Raw genomic sequence first — 21211 nt, 5'->3', positions numbered from 1 at the left:
CTCCCTCCTCCTGGCTCCTGATCTTCCACTTGGGGTGGGAGCTGTGCCCCACCTCCCAGGGCCACCCCAGCAGGTGCCAAAACCTTCCGTCCATGCCCTCAGCCTCCTATTTGGAATGGAGGCCACTTCCTGAAACTCTAGTTCCCCTCTCCCACCTGAGGTCCCCGAGTGAGGACCTCAGATGGCTCTCCAGTGACAATAGGTCTTCCGTCTGGACCTATTGGCTGGTTCCCCAGGGAGGGGACTTCAATGTCTCAGAACAAACAACCCTCGGCCTCCTCCCTGGGCTTGGCCTTTGCCTGCTCTGCGCCCCCCAGGAAGGCTGCTGGGGCTGGGGTCCTGGGGTCCTGGGCTGGTGGCGGTGTCCTTGATCTGGGTCCCTGTCCCTTGCAGCTGGGAAGCCCTTGAGGGGGCTTCTTACAGATGCTCGGGTCACATTTCTCTGGGATCCCAGGTCTCCAGGCCAGCCCTGCCCTTCCGGACTGGCGGACAGGGCGTGGCGGGTGCAGGGGAAGGAGGCCCCCCGGGCGGCCCCGGGCTCCCCCTGGGGCTGGGGGCGAGGCCGCGAGCAGGATGTGGGCGGGGCCTTCCTGGTGGGCGGGACCCAACGTGGCTACGGGGAGGAGCGGGCGGACTTCCGGGAAGCCGTTCCAAGGGCGGGGTCGGGATGCTGTGGGCGGAGTCAGGAGGGTGCTGGGGGAGAAGCGCTGTTGAGGGAAAGAGCGGCGCTGGGGGCGGAGTCGGAGTGCTGGGGGCGGAGCGCTGCTGAGGGGAAGAGACGCTGGGGACGAAGTCGGAAGGGGGCGGAGTCGGGGTGCTGGGGGCGGAGCGCTGCTGAGGGAAAGAGCAGCGCTGGGGGCGGAGTCGGAAGGGGGCGGAGTCGGGGTGCTGGGGGGCGGAGCGCTGCTGAGGGGAAGAGACGCTGGGGACGAAGTCTGAAGGGAGCGGAGTCGGGGTGCTGGGGGGCGGAGCGCTGCTGAGGGAAAGAGCAGCGCTGGGGGCGGAGTCGGAAGGGGGCGGAGTCGGGTGCTAAGCGCCGCTGGGGGCAAAAGCGGGCGCTGGGGGCGGTGTAGGGTGCTGGGGGCGGAGCGCTGCTGAGCGAAAGAGCGGCGCTGGGGATAGAGTCGGAAGGGCGCGGAGTTGGGGAGCTGGGTGTGGAGCGCTTCTGAGGGAAAGAGCGGCGCTGGGGGCGGATTCGGAGTATTGGGGGCGGAGCGCTTCTGAGGGAAAGAGCGGCACTGGGGGCGGAGTCGGAGTGTTGGGGGCGGAGTCGAGGTGCTGGGAGTGGAGCGCTGCTGAGGGAAAGAGCGGCGCTGGGGGCGGAGTCGGAGTGTTGGGGGCGGAGTCGAGGTGCTGGGAGTGGAGCGCTGCTGAGGGAAAGAGCGGTGCTGGGGGCGGAGTCGGGAGGGGGCGGAGTCGGGGATCTAGGAGTGGAGCGCGGCTGAGGGGAAAGAGCGGCGCTGGGGGCGGAGTCTTGGCGGGGCGGGGCCATGGGAAGGTGGGGCGAAGCCATTGGGCCGAGGCGCGTCCGGAGGCGTGGCCGGGGCGGTCCTGAAGGGGCGGGCTCGCCGAGCGCCGAGCGGAGGGCGGCCGCGAGCCCAGCCGAGGGGCCGGGCGAGGCGAGTCCTCCGGGGCGGCCCCGAAGCCGCGGGAGTTCGGGGCGGGGCCGAGGCCGGCGGCGCCACCGGTTCAGGTGTTGCGGCGGCTCCACGTCGCCCTAGCGGCCCGCGGGGCTGGAGCGCGCGGAGCCCGGGGCGCGCCCGGCGGCGTGAGAGCCCGGACGGGCCGCAGCGTCCGAGCCGGGCGGCCATGGCGGGCCCGGGCCCCGGGGACCCCGACGAGCAGTACGACTTCCTGTTCAAGCTGGTCCTGGTGGGCGACGCGAGCGTGGGCAAGACGTGCGTGGTGCAGCGCTTCAAGACGGGCGCCTTCGCCGAGCGCCAGGGCAGCACCATCGGCGTGGACTTCACCATGAAGACGCTCGAGATCCAGGGCAAGAGGGTCAAGGTGGGCGCCCGCCCGGGGGTCCCAGAGCCCCGGGGGTGAGGGGGGAGGAGGAGCCCGGCTCCCGAGCGACTTTGGCGGGTGGCAGGCGACAGGCGGGCGACACCCCGCTCTGCAGCTGGCACCGATCGGGCCACCCCACAGGGGCCTGGGGACAGACCCCTCCCCCGTGTCCACCGCCCGAGGACCTCCCCCTCCCCCCCTCTGCTGGGCGGCCCGGCCCGATCGGCGACACCCCCCGCGGGTCCCCCTGGGGAGCGACCAGGAAGTCGTGGCTCCGGGGACCCGGAGGCCCAAAGTTGTCGTTGTTATTGTTTTTGGGTTTTTTTGGGGGGGGGGTCCTGGCCACGCCCCCTCCGCAGCCTCTTGGTGGACCCGGAGGTGGCGGTGGAACTTTCCTGGGTCGGGCGGGGCCAGCGCCGGGTCCCCTCCCCCCCATCTCCCCCCCACCCCCACCCCCCGCGGGAGGGCGACAGAAACCGAGAAGTGCACGCAGATACCGGAAGGTGGGGGAGAGGACCCGGGCTCTGGCAGTGGCCCCAAGACCAACCGGCAGGATGTGGCTGCCCCAGTGTCCTGGCCAGGGGGGGGGACTGATAAAGGATCGTGAGGAGGGAGATCCGAGTGTCCTGGCCTCCGTGTCCGCGTCCCCAATGGAGATCAGGACGGGGCAGGACGCTATCCTGCTCAGAAAGGGCGCTCCAACTGCCCCGAGCGATCGGTGCAGAGGTCCCTGCCTGGTCTGAAAATCTCAAGTTCATGGGACAACTCCCAGCCTCAGGGCAGGGGCTGTGTCCCCTCCTCCCTTTCTTTTCTAGGTCCCTGGGATGGAGCCCAGGGGTGCTTAAGCCCTGAGCCCGGTCCCCAGCCCTATTTGCATTTTATTTAGAGACAGGGTCTCGCTGAGTGGCTCAGGGCCTTGCTAAGTGGCTGAGGCTGGCCTCCACCTGGCGATCCTCCTGCCTCAGCCTCCCAAGCAGTCTCAAGGATGACAGGCGTGAGCCACCGCGCCCACCTGTGTTTTCAAGAAGTGGATGAGAGTCCCCAGAGCCCTGTTTCTCGGTGACTCTGCCCCTCTGGGTGCTCGAGGCCTGCTCCTCGTTGTCCTTGGCCAGGATACTAAAGCACTACGTCTTTGTTTCTGTTAAAATTGGGATAATTTCTGGGTGTTGCCTTGGAGAAAAAGTTAAACCAACCGGGTCTGAGTGACCTCAGCTCCTCTGGAGTCTGGAGAGGGCAAGGTGCGAAGGGCTGCCTGGGGGTGGAGTGTGCCCCTGGGGCCGAGTTTGCACCCGGTGATGATGGCAGCAGCCACACTGAGTCACCAGGAACATCCAATCAACAAAGTGCAGCTAGTGCTTGTGGTTGACTTGTGTGTTTTGTTTTATTTGGTCCCAGAGATTGAACCTAGGGGTGCTTCACCCCTGAGCCCCATCCCCAGCCCTTTTTATATTTTATTTAGAGACAGGGTCTGAGTTGCTTTACAGCCTTGCTAAATGGCTGAGGCTGGCCTCCACCTTGCCATCCTCCTGCCTCAGCCTCCCAAGCAGTTATAGGTATATTCTGCTCTTGGAGAGCAGTATTATTTTATTATTATTATTATTATTATTATTATTATGCATTTCCATTGTTGTTATTGTTGCTTTTTTTCCCCTTGGAATTCTTCTGCATGCTAAGCACTCTGCCACTCAGCTAAGTCCCCAACCATCTCCCAAAGGACAAGCTTGCCTTTGGGCACAGAGCTAGGGACTGATAGTGGGACTTCAAAACATTTTGATCTTCTCCCCAGGGCAGGGCTACTTCTCAGAGTCTGGTTGTTTGGACTGGGAAAGCCTTTGGCAATGACTTACCTTTTTTTTTTTTGTTTTTTTGTTGTCAGAGAAATCTGAAGCCCAGCCCAGCACCCTGTGGAGTGAGCAGATTAAAACTGAGCCCTTGAATTTAAGGGAACCCTGTCCTTGAGGTCCAGGAGGCCTGGGGTCTGCTGACTCAGCAGGAGGAAGTCATTTTTCTTGTCCCCAGTGTGTTTCCTAATCCAGAAAGGACTTCTGAGGTGTCCTGTAGCAATGAGATTGTATTTTATTTTTATTTTTTAAATTTTTGGTCCTGGGGGTTGAATCCAGGGGTGTATAACCACTGAGCAACATCCCCAGCAAACCCCCCCCCCTTTTTTTTTTGTATTTTATTTAGAGACAGAGTCTCGTTGACTTGCTAAGGTCCTCAAAAAGTTTCTGAGGCTGGCCTCCAACTTGCCATCCTCCTGCCTCAGCCTCCTGAGTCACTGGGATTACAGTGCCCACTGTGCATGGCTGTGATTTTTTTTTTTTTTTAACTCCATTTATTAAGATTTAAGGGCTGGGGATGTAGGTCAGTTGGATGGAAGAGTGCTTGCCTCACATGCACAAGGCCCTGAGTTCAATCCCCAGCACCACAAAAAATAAAAATAAAAGAAAAACATGTAATATACAGGAGCTGGGGTTGTGGCTCAGTGGCAGAGTGCTTGCCTTGCGCATGTGAGGCCCTGGGTTCGAGCCTCAGCACCACATAACAATGAAATAAATAAAATAAAGGTATTGTGTCCATCTAAAAACCAAAAAAAAAAAATTTTTAAAGGCTATTTGGGTTTTAAAAAAATCATTTAATTTACACACAGTAGACCAGGGATTGAACCCAGGGGCACTTACTGACTGAGCCCCATCCCCAGCCCTTTTTAAAATTATATTTAGAGACAGGGTCTCACTGAGTTGCTCAGGGCCTTGCGAGTTTCTGAGGCTGGCCTCCAACTTGGGATCCTCCTGCCTCAGCCTCCCAAATGCTGGGATGACAGGCGTGGGCTGGGTTTTGTTTGAGTTTGAGGACTCTTAACGTCAGCTGCTGGTGTTCCAGCTCTTTGAGGCTTGAAAGTCAAAGGTAAAAGCCAACAGGGCCAAGGTTCAAAGGGCTTATTTTTGCAGTCCTGGGGGTTGGACACAGAGTTGATCTACTACCTAGCTAAGTCTCTAGATGCCCCCATTTTTTTTTCTGATTTTTTTTTGGGGGGGGGAGATGCTGAGAATTTATTTAACCCTGTACCCAACACTTTTTTTTTTAAGTACCAGGAATTGAACCCAGGGGTGCTCAACCACTGAGCCCCATCCCCAGCCCTTTTTCTATGTTATTTAGTGACAGGGTCTCCCTGAGTTGCTTAGTGCCTTGCTAAATTGCTGAGGCTGCCCTCAAACCCTTAATCCCCTCCAACTCTTAATCCTCCTGCCTCAGCCTCCTGAACTGGGCTGTGCACCCTGCACTCGCTGAGTTGCTTTCCGTCCTTACTGAGTTGCTGAGGCTGGCCTCCAACTTGTGATCCTCCTGCCTCAGCCTCCCAAGCGGTTAGAGGTATATTCTGCTCCTGGAGGGCATTATTATTATTATTCCTTCAAGTCACAGGGCTGCAGGTGGCCAGAGACAGACATGCCATTCTGTCCTTGACTGTTTATCTGTTCATGTTTATTAGAGAGCCGCTGAGATAAGGAGTGACTGGCTAACCCATGGTCTCCTACAAGTCAAAAAGGCCAAACCAGGATTTGAACTCAGGGTGGGCCTGGTTCCTAAGCCCCGGGCTCATTTTTTGTGTTGGATGACTCTTCTGATCCCGCAGAGGGTTTTTTGTTTGTTGTTTGCTTGAGTCCTGGAGGTTGGACCTTTGGGTGCTTTTTTGTGCCCAACCTTGCCACTTTTTTTTGTGGTGCTGGACATTGAACCCAAGGCCTTGTGCCTGCGAGCCAACTGAGCTACATCCCCATCCACATGCCCAGCCCTTTAAAAAAAAATGTTCTTTTTGATTTTTGAAACAGGCTCTCACTGAGCTGCTGAGGCTGGCCTCCAATTTGCGATCCTCCTGCCTCAGCCTCCCAGATCGGCTGGGATTACAAGTGTGCCACCCCCACCCATTTTAAGTTCAATTAATCTAGTAAAAATGCAGTTGTGGCCATTGCATTAACTAAGAGAAGTCAACTTGGGGCTTTTTTTTTTTTTTCTTTTTTGAAATCAAGTTTTTCATAGGATTGACTTAAAGAATCAGGATTTTGATCAATTAGCTAGAACATTTAGATTGCCCACAGGCAGCTCACATGGGCTGCCCGCTAGATTCTGTGTCATTTCTTGTACCCTCATGGATGCCTTTGGCTCTTGCTCCCAGGACTTAAAAAGTAAGTCAGAGAACTAGGTGCCCGCCTGAAGTTACGGTAGTTCTGGAGGCTGAGGCAGGAGGATCGCAAGTTGGAGGCCAGCCTCAGCAACTTTGGGAGACCCTAAATAATTTGGTGAGACCCTGTCTTTAAACAAAATACATAATAGGGCTGGGGATGGGGCTTAGAGATCAAGTGCCCCCCCTGGGTTCAATCCCCAGTCCCCCCCCAAAAAAAGAACGCGCATTAGTCTCAGCACAGGTCACTTGGTTGTGAGGCCCTGGGTTAAAGAGTTTCTCCTTGACTTGTTTTTGAAGATAAAATCCACTTGCATGGTTCAAATTCCAAAATTTCCAAGACTTAAAAGGTATACAGAAAAGCTAGGTGTGGGGCTGAGTGCCTGGTATCCCAGTCACCTGGGAGGCTGAGGCCGGAGGATCGCAAGGTTGAGGCCAGCCTCGGCAATTTCACGAGAACCTGTCTCAAAATAAATACAAAGGGGCTGGGGATGTGTCTCTATGGTTCAAATAAAATGATAAACAGGAAAGATGTCCCTTGTACCTTTGTCTTCTAAACAGTGTCCTCTAAAAAGAATTTCTAGTTCATTCCAAAAATGCTATTGGAAATAAAATCCCAAAGTGCATCATGCACACCAATATAAGGGCTTGTTTTCCGCTTGCTGTTGCTACCCTGTCCTCCCTGGTGACACAGAGGACAGGTCTGGGTTTGCCCTTCCCTTCCCACCTGCACCCCCGCCCCCAGGAAGTCTCAGCTGGTTCTAAATCCTTACAAGGTCCTGTTGGCTCTTGAGTCCCTGATATCTGGGGCGACACAGAGGCCTGTTATGTAAACTGGGTTTTGCAGATCACTAGACTCGGCCTCCCGAGCCGAGCTGAGGCTGGCCTTGTTCAAGTGTCTCCCCTTGATACAATTCTCCACTGGGGACCGGCCATATCTCTTCTCCCGCCAAGGTAGAGTCTGTGCCCTTGGGCCTGGGCCTTGGATTTCAGGACCTTTGGTTTTCAGTCTCAAGTGGCCCTCGTCCCCACCTGTCATTTTGGATTTTCTGGCTTTCAGAAGAAAGGGCAGTTAGCTGGGTGTGGGGCATGTGGGGGCACACACACAGGCCTGTCATCCCAAATCTCAGCTCTGGAGGCTGAGGCAGGAGGATTGCAAGGTGGAGGCCAGCCTCGACCACTTAGCGAGGCCCTGAGCCACTCAGTGAGACCCTGTCTCTAAATAAAATATAAAAAGGGCTGGGGACGGGGCTCAGGGGTTAGGCACCCCTGGGTTCAATCCCTGGGACCAAAAAAAAATAATAATTAATATTAATTTTAAGAAAATTTTATTGCTATGATCCACAGACCGTAAATCGCTCCACCCAGGGTACAGTTCCGTGATTTGTCCTTGTTTGTTACTATGGTCACAGAATTGTCCAAACGTCACCACAGCCCATTTTAGGATATTTCCATCATCCCTAAAGAACTTGCCTGTCACTCCCAGATGCCGCTCCTCTGGCCCCCTGGCAACCACTGATCTATTTTCTGTCGCTATAGATTGGCTCAGCTCAGGACTTCACAACAGGGTGGGGACTCTGTGGCTGTTCTTGGAGCATAATTTTTTCAGGGTCCAAGTTAATTTTTATGTTCTTACTTCTCTTCCCCCCACTTTGCCCTGCCCCTAGTGATGAGCACTTTTCTGAATCATGATATAAATGTATGTGTGTAGATATTTATTGATTTTATTTTATTTTTCTAATTTTTATTTTATTTATTTATAATTTTTTTGGTCCCAGGGATTGAACCCAGGGCTGCTTAACCCCTGAGCCCCGCCCCCAGCCCTTTTTCTATTTTATTTAGAGACAGGGTCTCGCTGAGTGGCTCAGGGCCTCCCTAAGTGGCTGAGGCTGGCCTCCACCTTGCGATCCTCCTGCCTCAGCCTCCCAAGTCGCTGGGATGACAGGGGTGCAGCACCACGCTCAGTTTCATTTCTTTTTATTTTCAAAGATTCCTCTTTGCTTTTTTGAATTTGTTTTTTTTGAGTATAAAGATCTGTAGCCTTGGGGCGAGGGAGACCCTAGATTCCATCCCAGTGAGGTGCGGGGTAGGGAAGGTCCTTGAACTGATCTTTTTTCTCCTCTCCAGAGCCTCAAGCAAGTTGAGATGGAATTAAAAGGGAAGAGAACTCAGGAACCAGGGGTGCTGCCCTGGAGTCCCAGTGGCTGGGGAGGCTGAGGCAGGAGGATGGCAATTTGGAGGCCAGCCTCAGCAACTCAGCGAGACCCTGTCTCTAAATAAAATATGACAAGGTCTGGGGGGTGGCTCAGGGGTTAAGCAGCCCTGGATTCAATCCCTGGGACCAAAAAAAAAGGGTAAATCCGAGGCAGACCCTGTTCTTTGGGGCTCACCTCTGGATGGGGAGACAGATGTGTAAACAGGCACCGACCATGTGATACTGTTAGTGCCGTTGCCGTGGTGACTGGGATTTCTAAGCCAAGCATCAGACCACGTGCCTGACAAGTTCACTTAGGTTTACTGTGGTGACAGCAGGACCCAGTGTTGACAATGTGGCCAGGCCCTGAGTTGCCAGGATTGTGGTGGACATGTGCTAGGGGACCCGGCAGTCAGCGTTGCCCAGAGCCACAGGAATGTGTGGGCTTGGTGCGGCCCTGAGGGTGGGTGAGTTGCTGCGCAGAGGAGGCCAGGGCTTTGGGGGGAGAGGAAGCTGTAGTCACTGCAGCTCAGGAGGCTGAGGCAGGAGGATCGCAAGGTGGAGGCCAGCCTCAGCCACTTAGCAAGGCCCTGAGCCACTCAGCGAGACCCTGTCTCTCAATAAAATGTAAAAAGGGCTGGGGACGGGGCTCAGGGGTTAGCTCCCCTGGGTTCAATCCCCAGGACCAAGAAAAAAAAAAAACTGGGAGGAGCTTGCCACCCCTTATTGTTCCCTTGGTACCCTCCTGTCCCAGTGGACAGGAACTGGGCTGAGTTCCCTTGGAGGGCTCCTGATCCCCAAGAGTTTCCCCCTGGTGTCCAGAGGCCTGTCTGCGTGGTGTTCGGTTGGCAACAGGAAGAGGCCCTGGTGGAAGCTCCTCAGTAGGTGGCCAGTGTTATCTTCCTGTGAAGGAAGACGAGAGTGCTGGAAGCCGGCAGCCTTTGTGAGCAACTGAGGCAGGATCTGTGGGCCACGTACTGAGGTCCTTTGCCACATCGTGACTGGCTGCCCATGTGCTGGTGTCATCAGCAAGACCCTAGAGACCTGGTGTCTTATCATTGTCTTGTCCCTTACCCTGTGGCTGGTGCTGACCTGCGCCTGAGCTCGGGAGAACAGACGCGGAGCTGCCCAGAGGAGGGGCCCAGCATCCCAAGACGCCATGAAAAATAGCTCAGGAACTTGAATTTGGGTCATTGTGACCGTTTCAGTGTTTGTCTTGAGAACTCACTTGTCCAAGGTCCCTTTTCTGATTTAAAGACGCAGAGAACTTTCCACTCCCTGCCTCAGAACTCAGGAGAGAGACTCAGATAAATTCCTCTCTGTTTCCTTCTGGAGGGACAGAGGGGGGACTCTGGGCTTTTTTGGGGGGTCCTGGGTATTGAACTTGGGGCCCTGAACCCCGTCCCCAGCCCTTTTTCTATTTTATTGAGAGACAGGGTCTCCCTGAGTGGCTCTGGGCCTCGCTAAGTGGCTGAGGCTGGCCTCCACCTTGCGATCCTCCTGCCTCAGCCTCCAGAGTTGCAGGGATTCCACGTGTGTGTGCCACTGGGCCCGGGCACCTCAAATCGATTTTTTTTTTTTAAATTATACATTAAAAACACTGGCCTCAAAATTACAGTGGGTTCTTAAAGATTGTAGAATGGATGCATTTATCAGGCCCCTTTTGTATGCGAGCTCCAGCTAGTTGATTGTATTAGCTGTGACCTTAATGGTCCCTTTATTGACAGATGAAAAAACTGAATTAGGTTGTGGCCCAGACACACAAAGCTTGTGACAGAATGGGGTCACGATGTCGGGCCCATTTTGCTCTCATTTGCAGGGGGTGGTGAGGGTGAGACACCCCAGGTCCTGGTTTCTCCAAATATCTCCTCTGTCCCTGCCCACGTCATAGCCACAGGGTGACCTAGATTCCCTGGTCTGTAGTTATTGTTTGTTTGTTTTGCATTTTTATTTTACCTTATTTTTAGTTTTCTTTTTAAATTAACTTCTATGTATATGTATTTTTTAAAACTGTGCTTGTTGATTTTCTGTTCATGTTTGTATATTGTGTAATGATGAGATCCAGGTCATGGGCATAGGGACCATGTCACACATGTGTCATTTCTTTGTGTTGGAAACATCCAAAGTCCTCTCTGGGAGTTGCTTTGAAATATTTAATTGAAGCCAGGGGCCGTGGCCCACAGCCTGGAATCTTAGCGGCTCTGGAGGCTGAGGCAGGAGGATCACAAAGTGGAGGCCAGCCTCAGTAACTTATCGAGGCCCTCAGCAACTCAGCGAGACCCTGTCTCTCAATAAAAAATAAAAAGGGCTGGGGACGGGGCTCAGGGGTTAAGTGTCTCTGCGTTCGGTTCTGGATACCGAAAAATAAAAAGAGAGGAAACCCCCCAGTAGCTCAGAATATATAGGCCAAAGTCCTTCCTTGAGGGTCTCCAAGGTCCATTTTTCTGCGTATTTCTGTGTCACTCTGTTGCTGTCCTTCTCTGTATTCTGCTCCAAACAATTCTTTTTGCTTTCTTTGAATGTACCAGTCACGGTCTCTGCCTCGGGGGACATATTAGCCCATTTTCCGTTGCTATAACACAATGCCCGAGGCCAGGTACCTTATAGAGCAAAAAGGTTCATGTGACTCAAAGTCTTCAGTATTGTGAAGCAGCGTGACAGCAGCATCTGCTCAGCTTGACGCCCCCTTGGCCACCTCATGTCATGCCAGATGGCATCACGGGAAGGTGGGGTGGGGGGAAGACTTGTGAAGGGGAGAGATCACACAATGAGACAGGAGGCCCGAGCTGATAACAGGAGCTACCTGGGTTCCCGTCTAGGGGACACCCCTGTCACTCCCCTCCAAGGGCTCCATCACCTCGACCCCACCCCACTAAGGACCCGACGCACCTCATGAACCCTCCACATGCTCCAAATGACCACAGGGCCTTGGGACTTCCTCCCTTCCAGAATGTTCTCTGGGCTCCCTCTCTTTCCAGTGGGTATGTCAGGGGGTGCCATCCTGAGGTTCACTCCTCCCAGAATGCACCTCTCCTGTCTCTGCTTGGTTTTTCTTATCACTCTCCAGTGGACTTGTATTGTTGTTGTGGAGGCTGGCCTCCAACTTGCAATCCTCCTGCCTCAGCCTCCCAAGTCACTGGGCTCATGGGCGTGCGTCACCGCACACATGGCTGTTTTAATTGTCTTGCAGTCAGGATCATCTTCTGTTAAGAGTGGACATCTTACCGGATGACCCCGTCGGGGAGTTGGTCTTGGTGCACATGTCACGTCTACTTGAAAAAAGACGTGCCCTTGTGCAGGTTTTGATGGCTGCATAATATTCCACTGTGTATATGGACCCCAGTTTCTTTATCCATTCATCTCTTGAAGGGCACCTGTCAGTTTTTCGGAAAGGGGTGTTAAAATCTTCAACTACATTTTTGGACTTATTTTTCCCTTTATTTGCATACCTTTTTTTTTTAACTTTGAGAAATTTAAAACTGTCATTAGACTGTATGAGATGCGCACAGCTTGGTACCATTGTGTCTCTGACAGATGCCCCTTTGTCATTATCTTTAGTTTGGTTGTGAGATTGGTCTTGCTGTGCTGCCCAAGCCGGTCTCTTAACTCCTGAGCTGAAGAGATCCTCCTGACTCAGCCTCCCCAATATTAAATGTCATTTATTTCTTGTAGCTCTTTATTTGGAATGGCTCCTTGACCTGAAATTACACTCTATCATTTGCATACTTTCTCATGAATATTTTATATGTATGTATAATTCATGTCCTTTCTTCCTGTTTGTATCCTTACAGCATATCTTGGTGGATGGCATATATTTGGGTCTTATTATTATTATTTATTTGGGTCTTGTCTTTTTTTAATCTGATGTTTCCTTATTTGTTTATTTATTGATCCTGGAGATTGAACTCCTGAGCCCCGTCCCCAGCCCTTTTGATGTTCTATTTAGAGACAGGGTCTCACTAAGTTGCTGAGGCTGGCCTCCAACTTGCAGTCCTCCTGCCTCAGCCTCCCGATCCTCTGGGATGACAGCAAGCGCTGCTCTCTGGGTCTCAGGTGGCTTGTCCCCGCGGATCTGCTGGGGGCTGGTTCTGCGGGTCCCTCTCCCTGTCCTCAGTGACCCCCGAATTCACCGCACCCTTGTCCCCACAGCTGCAGATCTGGGACACAGCCGGCCAGGAGCGCTTCCGCACCATCACCCAGAGCTACTACCGCAGCGCCAACGGCGCCATCCTGGCCTACGACATCACCAAGCGGAGCTCCTTCCTGTCGGTCCCTCACTGGATCGAGGACGTGCGCAAGTACGCAGGCGCCAACATCGTGCAGCTGCTGATCGGTGAGCTGGGGGCGGGGCCTGGGGACCACAGACTGCCTTTGCCCCGCCCCCTTTTCTAGTTCCCGGATTGAACCCGGGCGCCTTTACCTCCGAAGCACCCCTCCTTCCTTGTGTTTTTAATTTTGAGACAGGGTCTGGCTCAGTGGCTTGGGGACTGAATCCCAGCAGCTCGGGAGGCTGAGGCAGGAGGATCGCAAGGTGGAGGCCAGCCTCAACAACTTAGGCCCTAAGCAACTCAGTGAGACCCCGTCTCTAAATAAAATATGAAAAGGGCTGGGGACGGGGCTCAGGGGTTAAGTGCCCCTGGGACCAGAGAGAGAGAAAGAGAGAGGGGTGGGGAGAGGGAGAGGGAGAGGAGGTTTACTTTGGCTCCTAGTTGTAGAGGTCCAAGGCCAACGGGCTGTTTCTGCAGATGGCCTTGTTGCTGGCAGAGCCTGGTCACAGTCACGCGGCAGGAGACAGGCGGCAGGCGACGTGCCTTATCTCTCTGGTTTTATAAATCAGGATTCCATCTTGGGACTCTTCCCTGATGGCCTTATCTCCTCGCTGTGGCCACCCCCTGTGAACACGGCAATTGGATTGTTTCTACCCTGTGAGAACCTCCCGGGTCATAAACCGCATCCTGAGTTGGTGTGAGAACAGACCATGTTCAAGTCATAGGACCCGCCAGGCCCAGTGTCCACGCCTGTAGTCCCAGTGACTCAGGAGGCTGAGGCGAGAGGATTGCAAGTTGGGAGGCCAGCCTCTACATTTTACCAAGACCCTGTCCTAAAACGACTGAAGGAGGGCCCGGGGTGAGCTCAGCTGCGGAATTTCCCTGAATTCCATCCCCTGCACCATCCATCACCCATCGATCAACTTAAATCAGGTGGCCAGGTACAGTGGCCTCTGTTCCCTCAGGAGGCCAAGGCAGGAGGATCACTTGAGGCCACCTGGTGAGGCCCTGTCTTTCAAACAAGGTTAACAGCCTTTGAGGGTTAACGAGGCCCTAAGCGACTTAGCAAGACCCCACCTCGCAATAGAAATAGATACATGAGTAGATACTTGGAAAGGGCCATGTCCTAGCTTGGTGGCCCAGTGCCACCAAAAGAAAGGTTAGAATTTAAAAGGCCGTTTTAATAAAGATTGTTGACTGACTGACTGACTGACTCCGCAGGACAGCTCAGGGGGAAGGGTTTACCGGGGTTTCCTGGATTCAGAGGCTGCGTCTGTGGTCCCAGACCCCATGGCTCTGGGCCCAGGGGAGGTGGGTGACAGGGACAGGCCTGCCCAGCCCGTAGCAGATTGGGAAGAGGGGAGGGGACAGGGCCAGGGCAGGGTGGCCCTCAGGGATGCCCATTCCTGGGGACCAGGTGGCCTTGGGCCCACTCACCGCCCCGCGTCCCCCCCCCAGGGAACAAGGCGGACCTGGCCGAGCTCCGGGAGGTGCCGCTGGCCGAGGCCCAGAGCCTGGCCCGGCACTACGACATCCTGTGCGCCATCGAGACCTCGGCCAAGGACTCGCGCAACGTGGAGGAGGCCTTCCTCAGGGTGGCCACGGAGCTCATCATGCGGCACGGCGGCCCCTTGTTCAGCGAGAAGAGCGGCGACCACATCCACCTGGACAGCAAGGACGTGGCCGAGGGCTGGGGCTGTGGCTGCTGACCGGCCTCTGTCCCCCTCCGCCCCCCTGGCACCTTCCAGAGCTGGGGGAGCCGCGGGGGCCACCCTGTGACCCGCCACCCTGTGATCGGGCAGGTGGGAGCCCGTCCTTCACATGCCAAGACTGGCCTGAGCCCCACAGGGCCACCACAGTGGGAGAGGGGCTGAGGTCTACCCTGTGACCACCTTCTGCCCAGCAGGTGGCTGGCACCCTAGCTTCTTCCAGATCATTCTGGAACCTTCTAGATCATTCCGGAACCTTCCGGATCATTCCGGAACCTTCTAGATCATTCTGGACCCTTCCAGATCATTCCAGAACCTTCCAGATCCCTCTGGAGCCCAGAGAGCAAGATGACCTGGGCAGCCAACTGGACTCGTCCCTCGGGCTGCCCTTCCTCCTCACTGCCAGCCTCAGGCCCCACACTCTGGGCCTGGCTCGTCACCTTATCAGGACCTCGGGTTTTCCTGGTTTTCCATGGAGCTTGTCAAGTGGCCCAAGAGTGGGGTCGTGGCCTGTGGCCAGCTGGACACTGCGTTGGCTTGGGGCCCAGGGACTGGCCACTCAGGTTGCACCGTAGCTGATCCGTCAGTGCTGGCTCAGAAGTCTGGCCAGTAGGGGACGAGGCAGGGACAGGCCTCGGAGGCTAGGGCAGCTCGGGAGGCCCTGGGTCCCTCCTCAGTGCCAGGACAGACGGAGGACTCCTCAAGACGGTTCGGGGGGACCTGGAGGCACGAGCCTGTCATCCCAGCAGCTTGGGAGGCTGAGGCTGGAGGATTGCAAATTGGAGGCCAGCCTCAGCAACTCAGGATGACCCTGACTCTAAATAAAACCTAAAAAGGGCTGGGGACAGGGCTCCGTGGTGAGGCACCCCTGGGTTCCATCCCTGGGACCAAAAAAAAAAAAAAAAAATTCCCCTCCCCCTGTGCTGGGTGCTGAGGTCAAAGTTGGGGCCTCTTGGAAAATAGCATCCGGGGCCCTGAGGGGTCCCAGTGACTGACTGAGGGGGCCTGGGACCCAGTGTCAGCTCCTTCTGCACCGACACCCCTTCCTCCACCACATAAATCCTCTGTCTCTTCAGCTGAGGCCACTTCCCTGCGGTTCCTCCCAGGCTGGGCCAGCTCAGCCCCAGTGTAGGGACAGCAGGCAGTGGGCGGAGCCAGAGGGGCCCCCATTAGAAGAAGAGTCCTCAGGTCTGGGTGGACCACTGGGATTTTCTACTCCAAAGCAGGAGGTGGGGCACCCGTCGCCCTGGCCTTTGGTCTGCATTGGCCCCATTCCCAGGTCAGGGGGGCCAGGTGCAGGTGTCCTGGGGCCTGGTGGCCCGGTTCCCGGCTCCAGACTTCTAGGCAGGGGTGGCCTGTGGTTCTAGAAGGGGGGAGGGGCTGGGCCAGGGCAGGTAGTACCCATCCCTGAGGGTGCCTTTCTGGCCTCAGAGGTCTCCAGATGCATCTGGGACCCGGTGTGTGCCAGGGATAGTATGTAGCCAAGGTGTGGTGACCCGCCTGTCAGCCCAGGGGTTAAGGAGGCTGAGGCAGGAGGCTCCCAAGGTGGAGGCCAGCCTCAGCCACTTAGGCCCTGAGCAACTCAGCGAGGCCCTATCTCTAAATAAAGTACAAAACAGGGCTGGGGACGGGGGGCTCCGTGGGCCAGGGTCCCTGGGTTTAGTCCCTGGTGCCAACAAAATAAAAAAAATTGCTACTAATGACCCAGCAGGTCACATGTCACCAGGGCCCTGCCCCAGGACCCTCTGGCCAGAGCCATTTCCCACAGCAAAGGCCCCATGCTGCAGGGTCCCACCAGGAGGGGCCTCCCTGTCCCTGAAGGTTGGGCCTCTGTCCAATGGAGACCTGGGCTTGGGTACAGGAGGGTGGGGACTGTGTGACACAAAACCTGCTGTGTCCTTCCGCGGGCAGCCTGGCGGCCTCCCGGGGGCCGGGGCCTCGGGGCACTTTAATCTCTTCCTTTGTTTAGAAATTACCCAACCGCAGGAGCCAGGCAGCAGGAAGGGGGCGGAGCCAGAGGGGCCCCCGGGCAGAGGAAGAGTCCGCGGGTCTGGGTGGACCCCTGGGATTTTCCACTCCAAAGCAGGAGTGGAGCCAGGGACCCTCCCAGCGATGCCAGAGGTTTTCCTTTTCCTTCCAGGAGGGGACAGGGTCCCCAGGACCCGGCCCCTGGGTGGGGCAAGGAGAAAGCTCCCGATTCATATTGAATTCAGTTTCTCTCCAGCGGGACCCGCCCACCCTCAGGCCGCGACAGGGCGGGTGGCAGGGGCCCAGCCAGCCCGGGGGTGGGTGCCATTTGCATTTGGGGGTTTTTTCACGTTTCCTATTTATGAATATTAAAAAGTCTTTATATCAGATCTATTTTTGAAAACTTGGAGAAGTGGCCTCTTTGGGACGCTCAGAGCCAGAATGCGAATCCTGATCCATTAAACCGATTCTGAAACCCGCCATCTGTGTCCGTCCTCTGTGAGCCCCAGCCAGCCCTCCCCCGCCCCCAAGGCCTCTCCTGGATCCCCTTTGGTGACAGGGAGTCAGAGACTACAGGACAAAAGAGGCCTGGGGTTGGGTCCTGTCTCAGCTCAGGGAATGCTGTGTGGCCTTGGGGAACTCACTGCCCCTCTCTGGGCTGCAGGTTCCCCAGTGGGAACGGCGTCAGGAGGGCTCTTTGGTGGCTCTGCTTCTTACACAGAAACCAGTGGTCTTGGAGGTTCCTTGTTCCTGTCACAGAGTGGTGGCAGGCACACAGGGGGTCCTCGGGATGACTTTTGTGCCTCAGTCGGGTACCCGGATGAGAAGCCTGGGCGCCCACAGTCCACCTGCCGTGACCTAGATCTGTCTCTGGTCACTGCTGAGATGGAGGCTTTCCTGCTTTTGTGGCCTCCCAAGGGAAATGGGGACAGACGGATGAGATGAGGGTCAGACCAGCCTCCGTGGAGTCCCAGGTCCAACCAGGTGTGGTGGCCCATGCTGTCATCCCGGGGCTTGGGAGGCTGAGGCAGGAGGATCGCAAGGTGGAGGCCGGCCTCAACCCTAAGCCACTCAGGGAGACCCTGTCTCTCAATAAAATAGCAAAAGGGCTGGGGACGGGGCTCAGGGGTCAAGTGCCCCTGGGTTCAGTCCCTGGTGCCACAATGACATGAGATGGGATGCATGAGTCCCTCTCAGCTGTCCTGTGGGTGGCTTCTCTGGGGGACCTAAATACGGACCCCCTTGTGTTTCCCAGAAGATCTGCACACGGGGGTCCGTCCTGACACTCCAAGGTGCTCACAGGAAAAGTGTCACTTGGGAGAGAGAGCGCCTGTCCTTTGGGCCCCTGTGTTAACCTGCCGAGTTGAGTTTTAAGGTCTTGGCCTTGAAAAAATGTTACTTATGACAATTTTGGTCACAATGCTATTTTTTTTTTTTTTTTTTTTGGAATGGAACCCAGGAGCCCTTCACCACGGAGTCCTGTCCCCAGCCCCTTTTTATTTTTTATTTTTTAATTTTTTGAGATAGGGTCTCACTAAGTGGTCGAGGCTGGCCTCCACCTTACGATCCTCCTGCCTCGGCCTCCCAAGCTGCTGGAATGGCCGACGTGGACCCACGGCGCCCAGTATCTGAGCCTGAGTTTCTAGAAAAATCCAGACTCAGGTGACCAGAAGGCAAAGCCACTCTCTGGACTCGACAGAAATGTGCCCAGCAGCGAGTTTATTGTGGGGTGATGAGGCCTCCCAGCCTCCTGGCCTCCTGGCCTCCAGTCTGCAGGGGACTTTAGGGCCAGGGCTCCGTGGAGACGCACAGCAGCCGGGCCAGGAGCACCAGGCCCAGGATGGCCACGGCCCCCAGGGCCACGTCCCACCAGACCCCGAGGTAGACCCCGGTGTCCTGGATGTCCCAACCGCAGTTGCCCAGTTGGAAGCCGGTCAGGTGGCCCAGGGGACGGCCGGTGGCCGGGTCGGGGCTGGCGCAGCGCAGCTCCTCCAGGGCCTGGGGCAGGCGGTCCTCCAGCCAGAGGCGCAGGTAGGTGAGGTGGCAGTCGCAGTGCCAGGGGTTGCCGGCCACCTCCAGGGCCTGCAGCTGGGGCAGGTGGTCCAGGGCCCCTGGGGACACTGTCCTCAGGCTGTTGTTGGACAGCAGCAGGCGGCGGGTGCGGGCGGGCAGGGCGGGCAGGGTCCCCAGGCCCCGGGACCTGCAGTCCACGGCCAGCCCCATGGAGGGCAGGCTGCGGCAGGCGCAGGGGACAGGGCAGTCGGGGGTGGCCTCGGCCAGGGCCCAGCACAGGACAAGGACGCCCCAGGCAGCCATCAGGGCGGGCGGGCTCTGTGGGCACAGGGGACCCGCTCAGGACGGCCTGGTCACCCACACCCAGGGCCAGGGTCCCCAGGGTCCTCCCCACTGGGCCTCGACGTTCCCCTCTGTGAATTGGGTGACAGAGGGCAGCCAGCTCGGGGCCTTCCTTGGGGACCATGTCCTGCTGTGGCTGTGAGTGTCCCCGTGGAGGACCAGGGATGGAACCCAGGGTCACTGAACCCCTGAGCCCCGTCCCCAGCCCTTTTTCTATTTTATTGAGGGACAGGGTCTCGCTGAGCTGCTTAGGGCTGAGGCCGGCCTCCACCTGGCGATCCTCCTGCCTCAGCCTCCCCAGCTCCGAGATGGCAGGCGTGCACCCCCCCCCCCCGCCACCCGGCTCCGTTCCCTTTTCTGAAGCGCCACTCGTCCCTCCAAGGCCCAGGTCCCCAGCAGCCTGGGAGGAGGGACAGGGACGGCCTTCTGTCTCCCTCCAGGCCCCAGCGAGGACAGGCACGGTGACACGGGAACACTCACCTGTGGGCTTGGGTCGGGGCCCCCTCTGTGGCCTGTGCTGTCCTGGCGGAGGCTGTGGTGACAAAGCCCGGGGAGGAGGGGACAGCGGCTGCTGTTTGAGTGACAGGAAGGGAAGGATGGAAATAGCCCCGTTATCTCTCACCACCAGAGGGGGCCCAGGACCTCAGGCCCGTGCCCAGGGACAGAAGGGGACCCCAGGGGACTGACCGCCAGGACCTCAGGGGCTGGGCCTGCCCGAGAGAGAGACGGCCCCTCACTGGGCCCAGGAGGAGGGGAGGCCCCTGGGATGAGAGACTCCGGGTCGTTCCCGTGACTCAGTCTCCCTCATCCGTGAAATGGAGCCACACCCCCCGTCCGTCCCTGTCCCTGGCCGGCTCCTCTTCCAGGTGCTCGGCCCCAGGAGGCTCCCCCTGGCCCAGAGGATTTTGAGGATGTCATTGAGGATGTCATTGAGGAGGTCATTGAGGATGTCATTGAGGAGGTCACGGCTCTTTGCATTGATAAAACGAGGCTGGCCTCCGATTTGCGATCCTCCTGCCTCAGCCTCCTAAGCCATCGTAGAGCTTTTGTCTCCTGTGATGAAAAGGATCAAACATGGTCCTGCTTGTGAGGCGAGAGGCCGGCGTGTCCCCTTGCACCTCAGCATGGGTGCTTTGACCTCTCACCCCTGCTTGTCCCCCCGGGGGCGCTCAGGAACCAATGGGCTCTGCTCAGAAATGAAGAGTGTCCTGGTCCTATCTGTTGACCAACTGTCAGGTCTCTTTCCTTGTATGGCAGGGACCCTGGGTCTCTGGTTCAGTGACAGCAAGTTGACTTCGCTTCTGAAAAAAACCTCCAGATGATTTAGACTAAGGCCCGTCCTCCCACAGGCTCGGGAGGCTGAGGCAGGAGGATCGCAAGATGGAGGCCAGCCTCTGCCAAAGCGAGGCCTGAGCCACTCAGCGAGACCCTGTCTCTAAATAAAATAGAAAAAGGGCTGGGGACGGGGGTCAGGGATTCAGTGACCCTGGGTTCCATCCCTGGAACCCCCCCAAACAAAAAAAAAAACCCCAGAAAAATCCTCCATCATTTTAAAAGGGAACTAAAAAATATTAGGTAGGGACCTGAGATCACAGGCGACTTCCGGGGGCCTGGGGACGCTGCAATGCGTTACACTCAGCTCCCTGACCCCCCTGCGCCTGACCCCGGGCTGGCAGGTCACTGGAAGTCCCCTGTCCCTTCTTCCATCCGGGGAACGCGCTCTCCCCCTGGTGGCCAGAGTGTGGAACTACAGGGTACTTTTCGGTGTTCCCCGGGAGCCGTGGAAGGTCAACTGCATATTTTTGCCAGAAGGTGACAGAGAGGGACATTCGTTAGAACTTCCCAGAAAACATTTTTTTTTAATGAGTTGCAGACCATTTGAGTAATCCCACGGGAGCCCTTCTAGAAAGAGGCCAAAGTCAGGCGCAGTGGCCCAGGCCTCGGATCCCAGAGGCTAGGGAGGCTGAGGCAGGAGGATCTCAAGGTAGAGGCCAGCCTCTGCCAAAGCGAGGCCTGAGCCACTCAGCGAGACTCTGTCTCTAAATAAAATAGAAAAAGGGCTGGGGACGGGCCTCAGGGGTCAAGTGGCTGAGGCTGGCCTCCACCTTGGGATCCTCCTGCCTCAGCCTCCTGAGCTGCTGGGATGACAGGCGTGGGCCACTGTGCCCGGCCTCCACTTAGGACCTCACTATGATCATCCCCAATGTCATTGCTGTTGATATTTTGGGACAGTCTTGTCTGTTTCACCAAAGAAAAAAATTAGTAAAAATCAAGGTTTTTAAAAAATTTTCCTTGGTCTTAGTCGATCTTTTCTCATGATTTTCTTTTCTTTATGTGGCCCCCGGGGGGCATTTACCATGCAGATACCTTCCTCTTGGCTTCTTAGTCACGGAAGTTTCTGGCAACATGTCCACCGAGGCTCCTTGACTAATGTGTCGGAGACAGTCTCCATTTCTAATATTATTATTATTTTTATTATTATTATTTTATTTCTAATATTTCTCCCCCTCAGCTCGGGAGGCTGAGGCAG

The 21211-nt window shown here is 56.3% G+C and overlaps 2 protein-coding genes across 2 annotated transcripts; one reads left to right on the top strand and one right to left on the bottom strand.

Moving 5' to 3' along the window:
• Positions 1-1599: 1599 nt before the first annotated feature.
• Positions 1600-14443, top strand: Rab43 (RAB43, member RAS oncogene family). Its single transcript, XM_026410942.2, has 3 exons — positions 1600-2007; positions 12531-12714; positions 14108-14443. The coding sequence occupies exons 1-3, from the start codon at positions 1810-1812 to the stop codon at positions 14356-14358; spliced, it is 633 nt and encodes a 210-aa protein (XP_026266727.2). The 5' UTR covers positions 1600-1809; the 3' UTR covers positions 14359-14443.
• Positions 14444-18108: 3665 nt separating this feature from the next.
• On the bottom strand, positions 18109-20066 carry Gp9 (glycoprotein IX platelet). Its single transcript, XM_026410906.2, has 2 exons — positions 19162-20066; positions 18109-18657 (listed from the first exon to the last, which is right to left on the bottom strand). The coding sequence occupies exon 2, from the start codon at positions 18640-18642 to the stop codon at positions 18109-18111; it is 534 nt and encodes a 177-aa protein (XP_026266691.1). The 5' UTR covers positions 18643-18657; positions 19162-20066.
• Positions 20067-21211: the final 1145 nt, after the last annotated feature.

This window comes from Urocitellus parryii, chromosome 16 (genome assembly GCF_045843805.1).
Source record: "Urocitellus parryii isolate mUroPar1 chromosome 16, mUroPar1.hap1, whole genome shotgun sequence".
Classification (NCBI taxonomy): domain Eukaryota; kingdom Metazoa; phylum Chordata; class Mammalia; order Rodentia; family Sciuridae; genus Urocitellus; species Urocitellus parryii.
This window is presented reverse-complemented; position numbering and strand designations above follow the sequence as displayed.

What these genes read in the sequence shown, in the direction of transcription:
- Rab43 (XM_026410942.2), top strand. Translation starts at nt 1,810, where the DNA reads ATGGCGGGCCCGGGCCCCGGGGACCCCGACGAGCAGTACGACTTCCTG. An exon ending in TCCAGGGCAAGAGGGTCAAG is followed by an intron (nt 2,008 to 12,530) that starts GTGGGCGCCCGC and finishes TTGTCCCCACAG; the next exon opens with CTGCAGATCTGGGACACAGC. An exon ending in CATCGTGCAGCTGCTGATCG is followed by an intron (nt 12,715 to 14,107) that starts GTGAGCTGGGGG and finishes TCCCCCCCCCAG; the next exon opens with GGAACAAGGCGGACCTGGCC.
- Gp9 (XM_026410906.2), bottom strand. Translation starts at nt 18,642, where the DNA reads ATGGCTGCCTGGGGCGTCCTTGTCCTGTGCTGGGCCCTGGCCGAGGCC.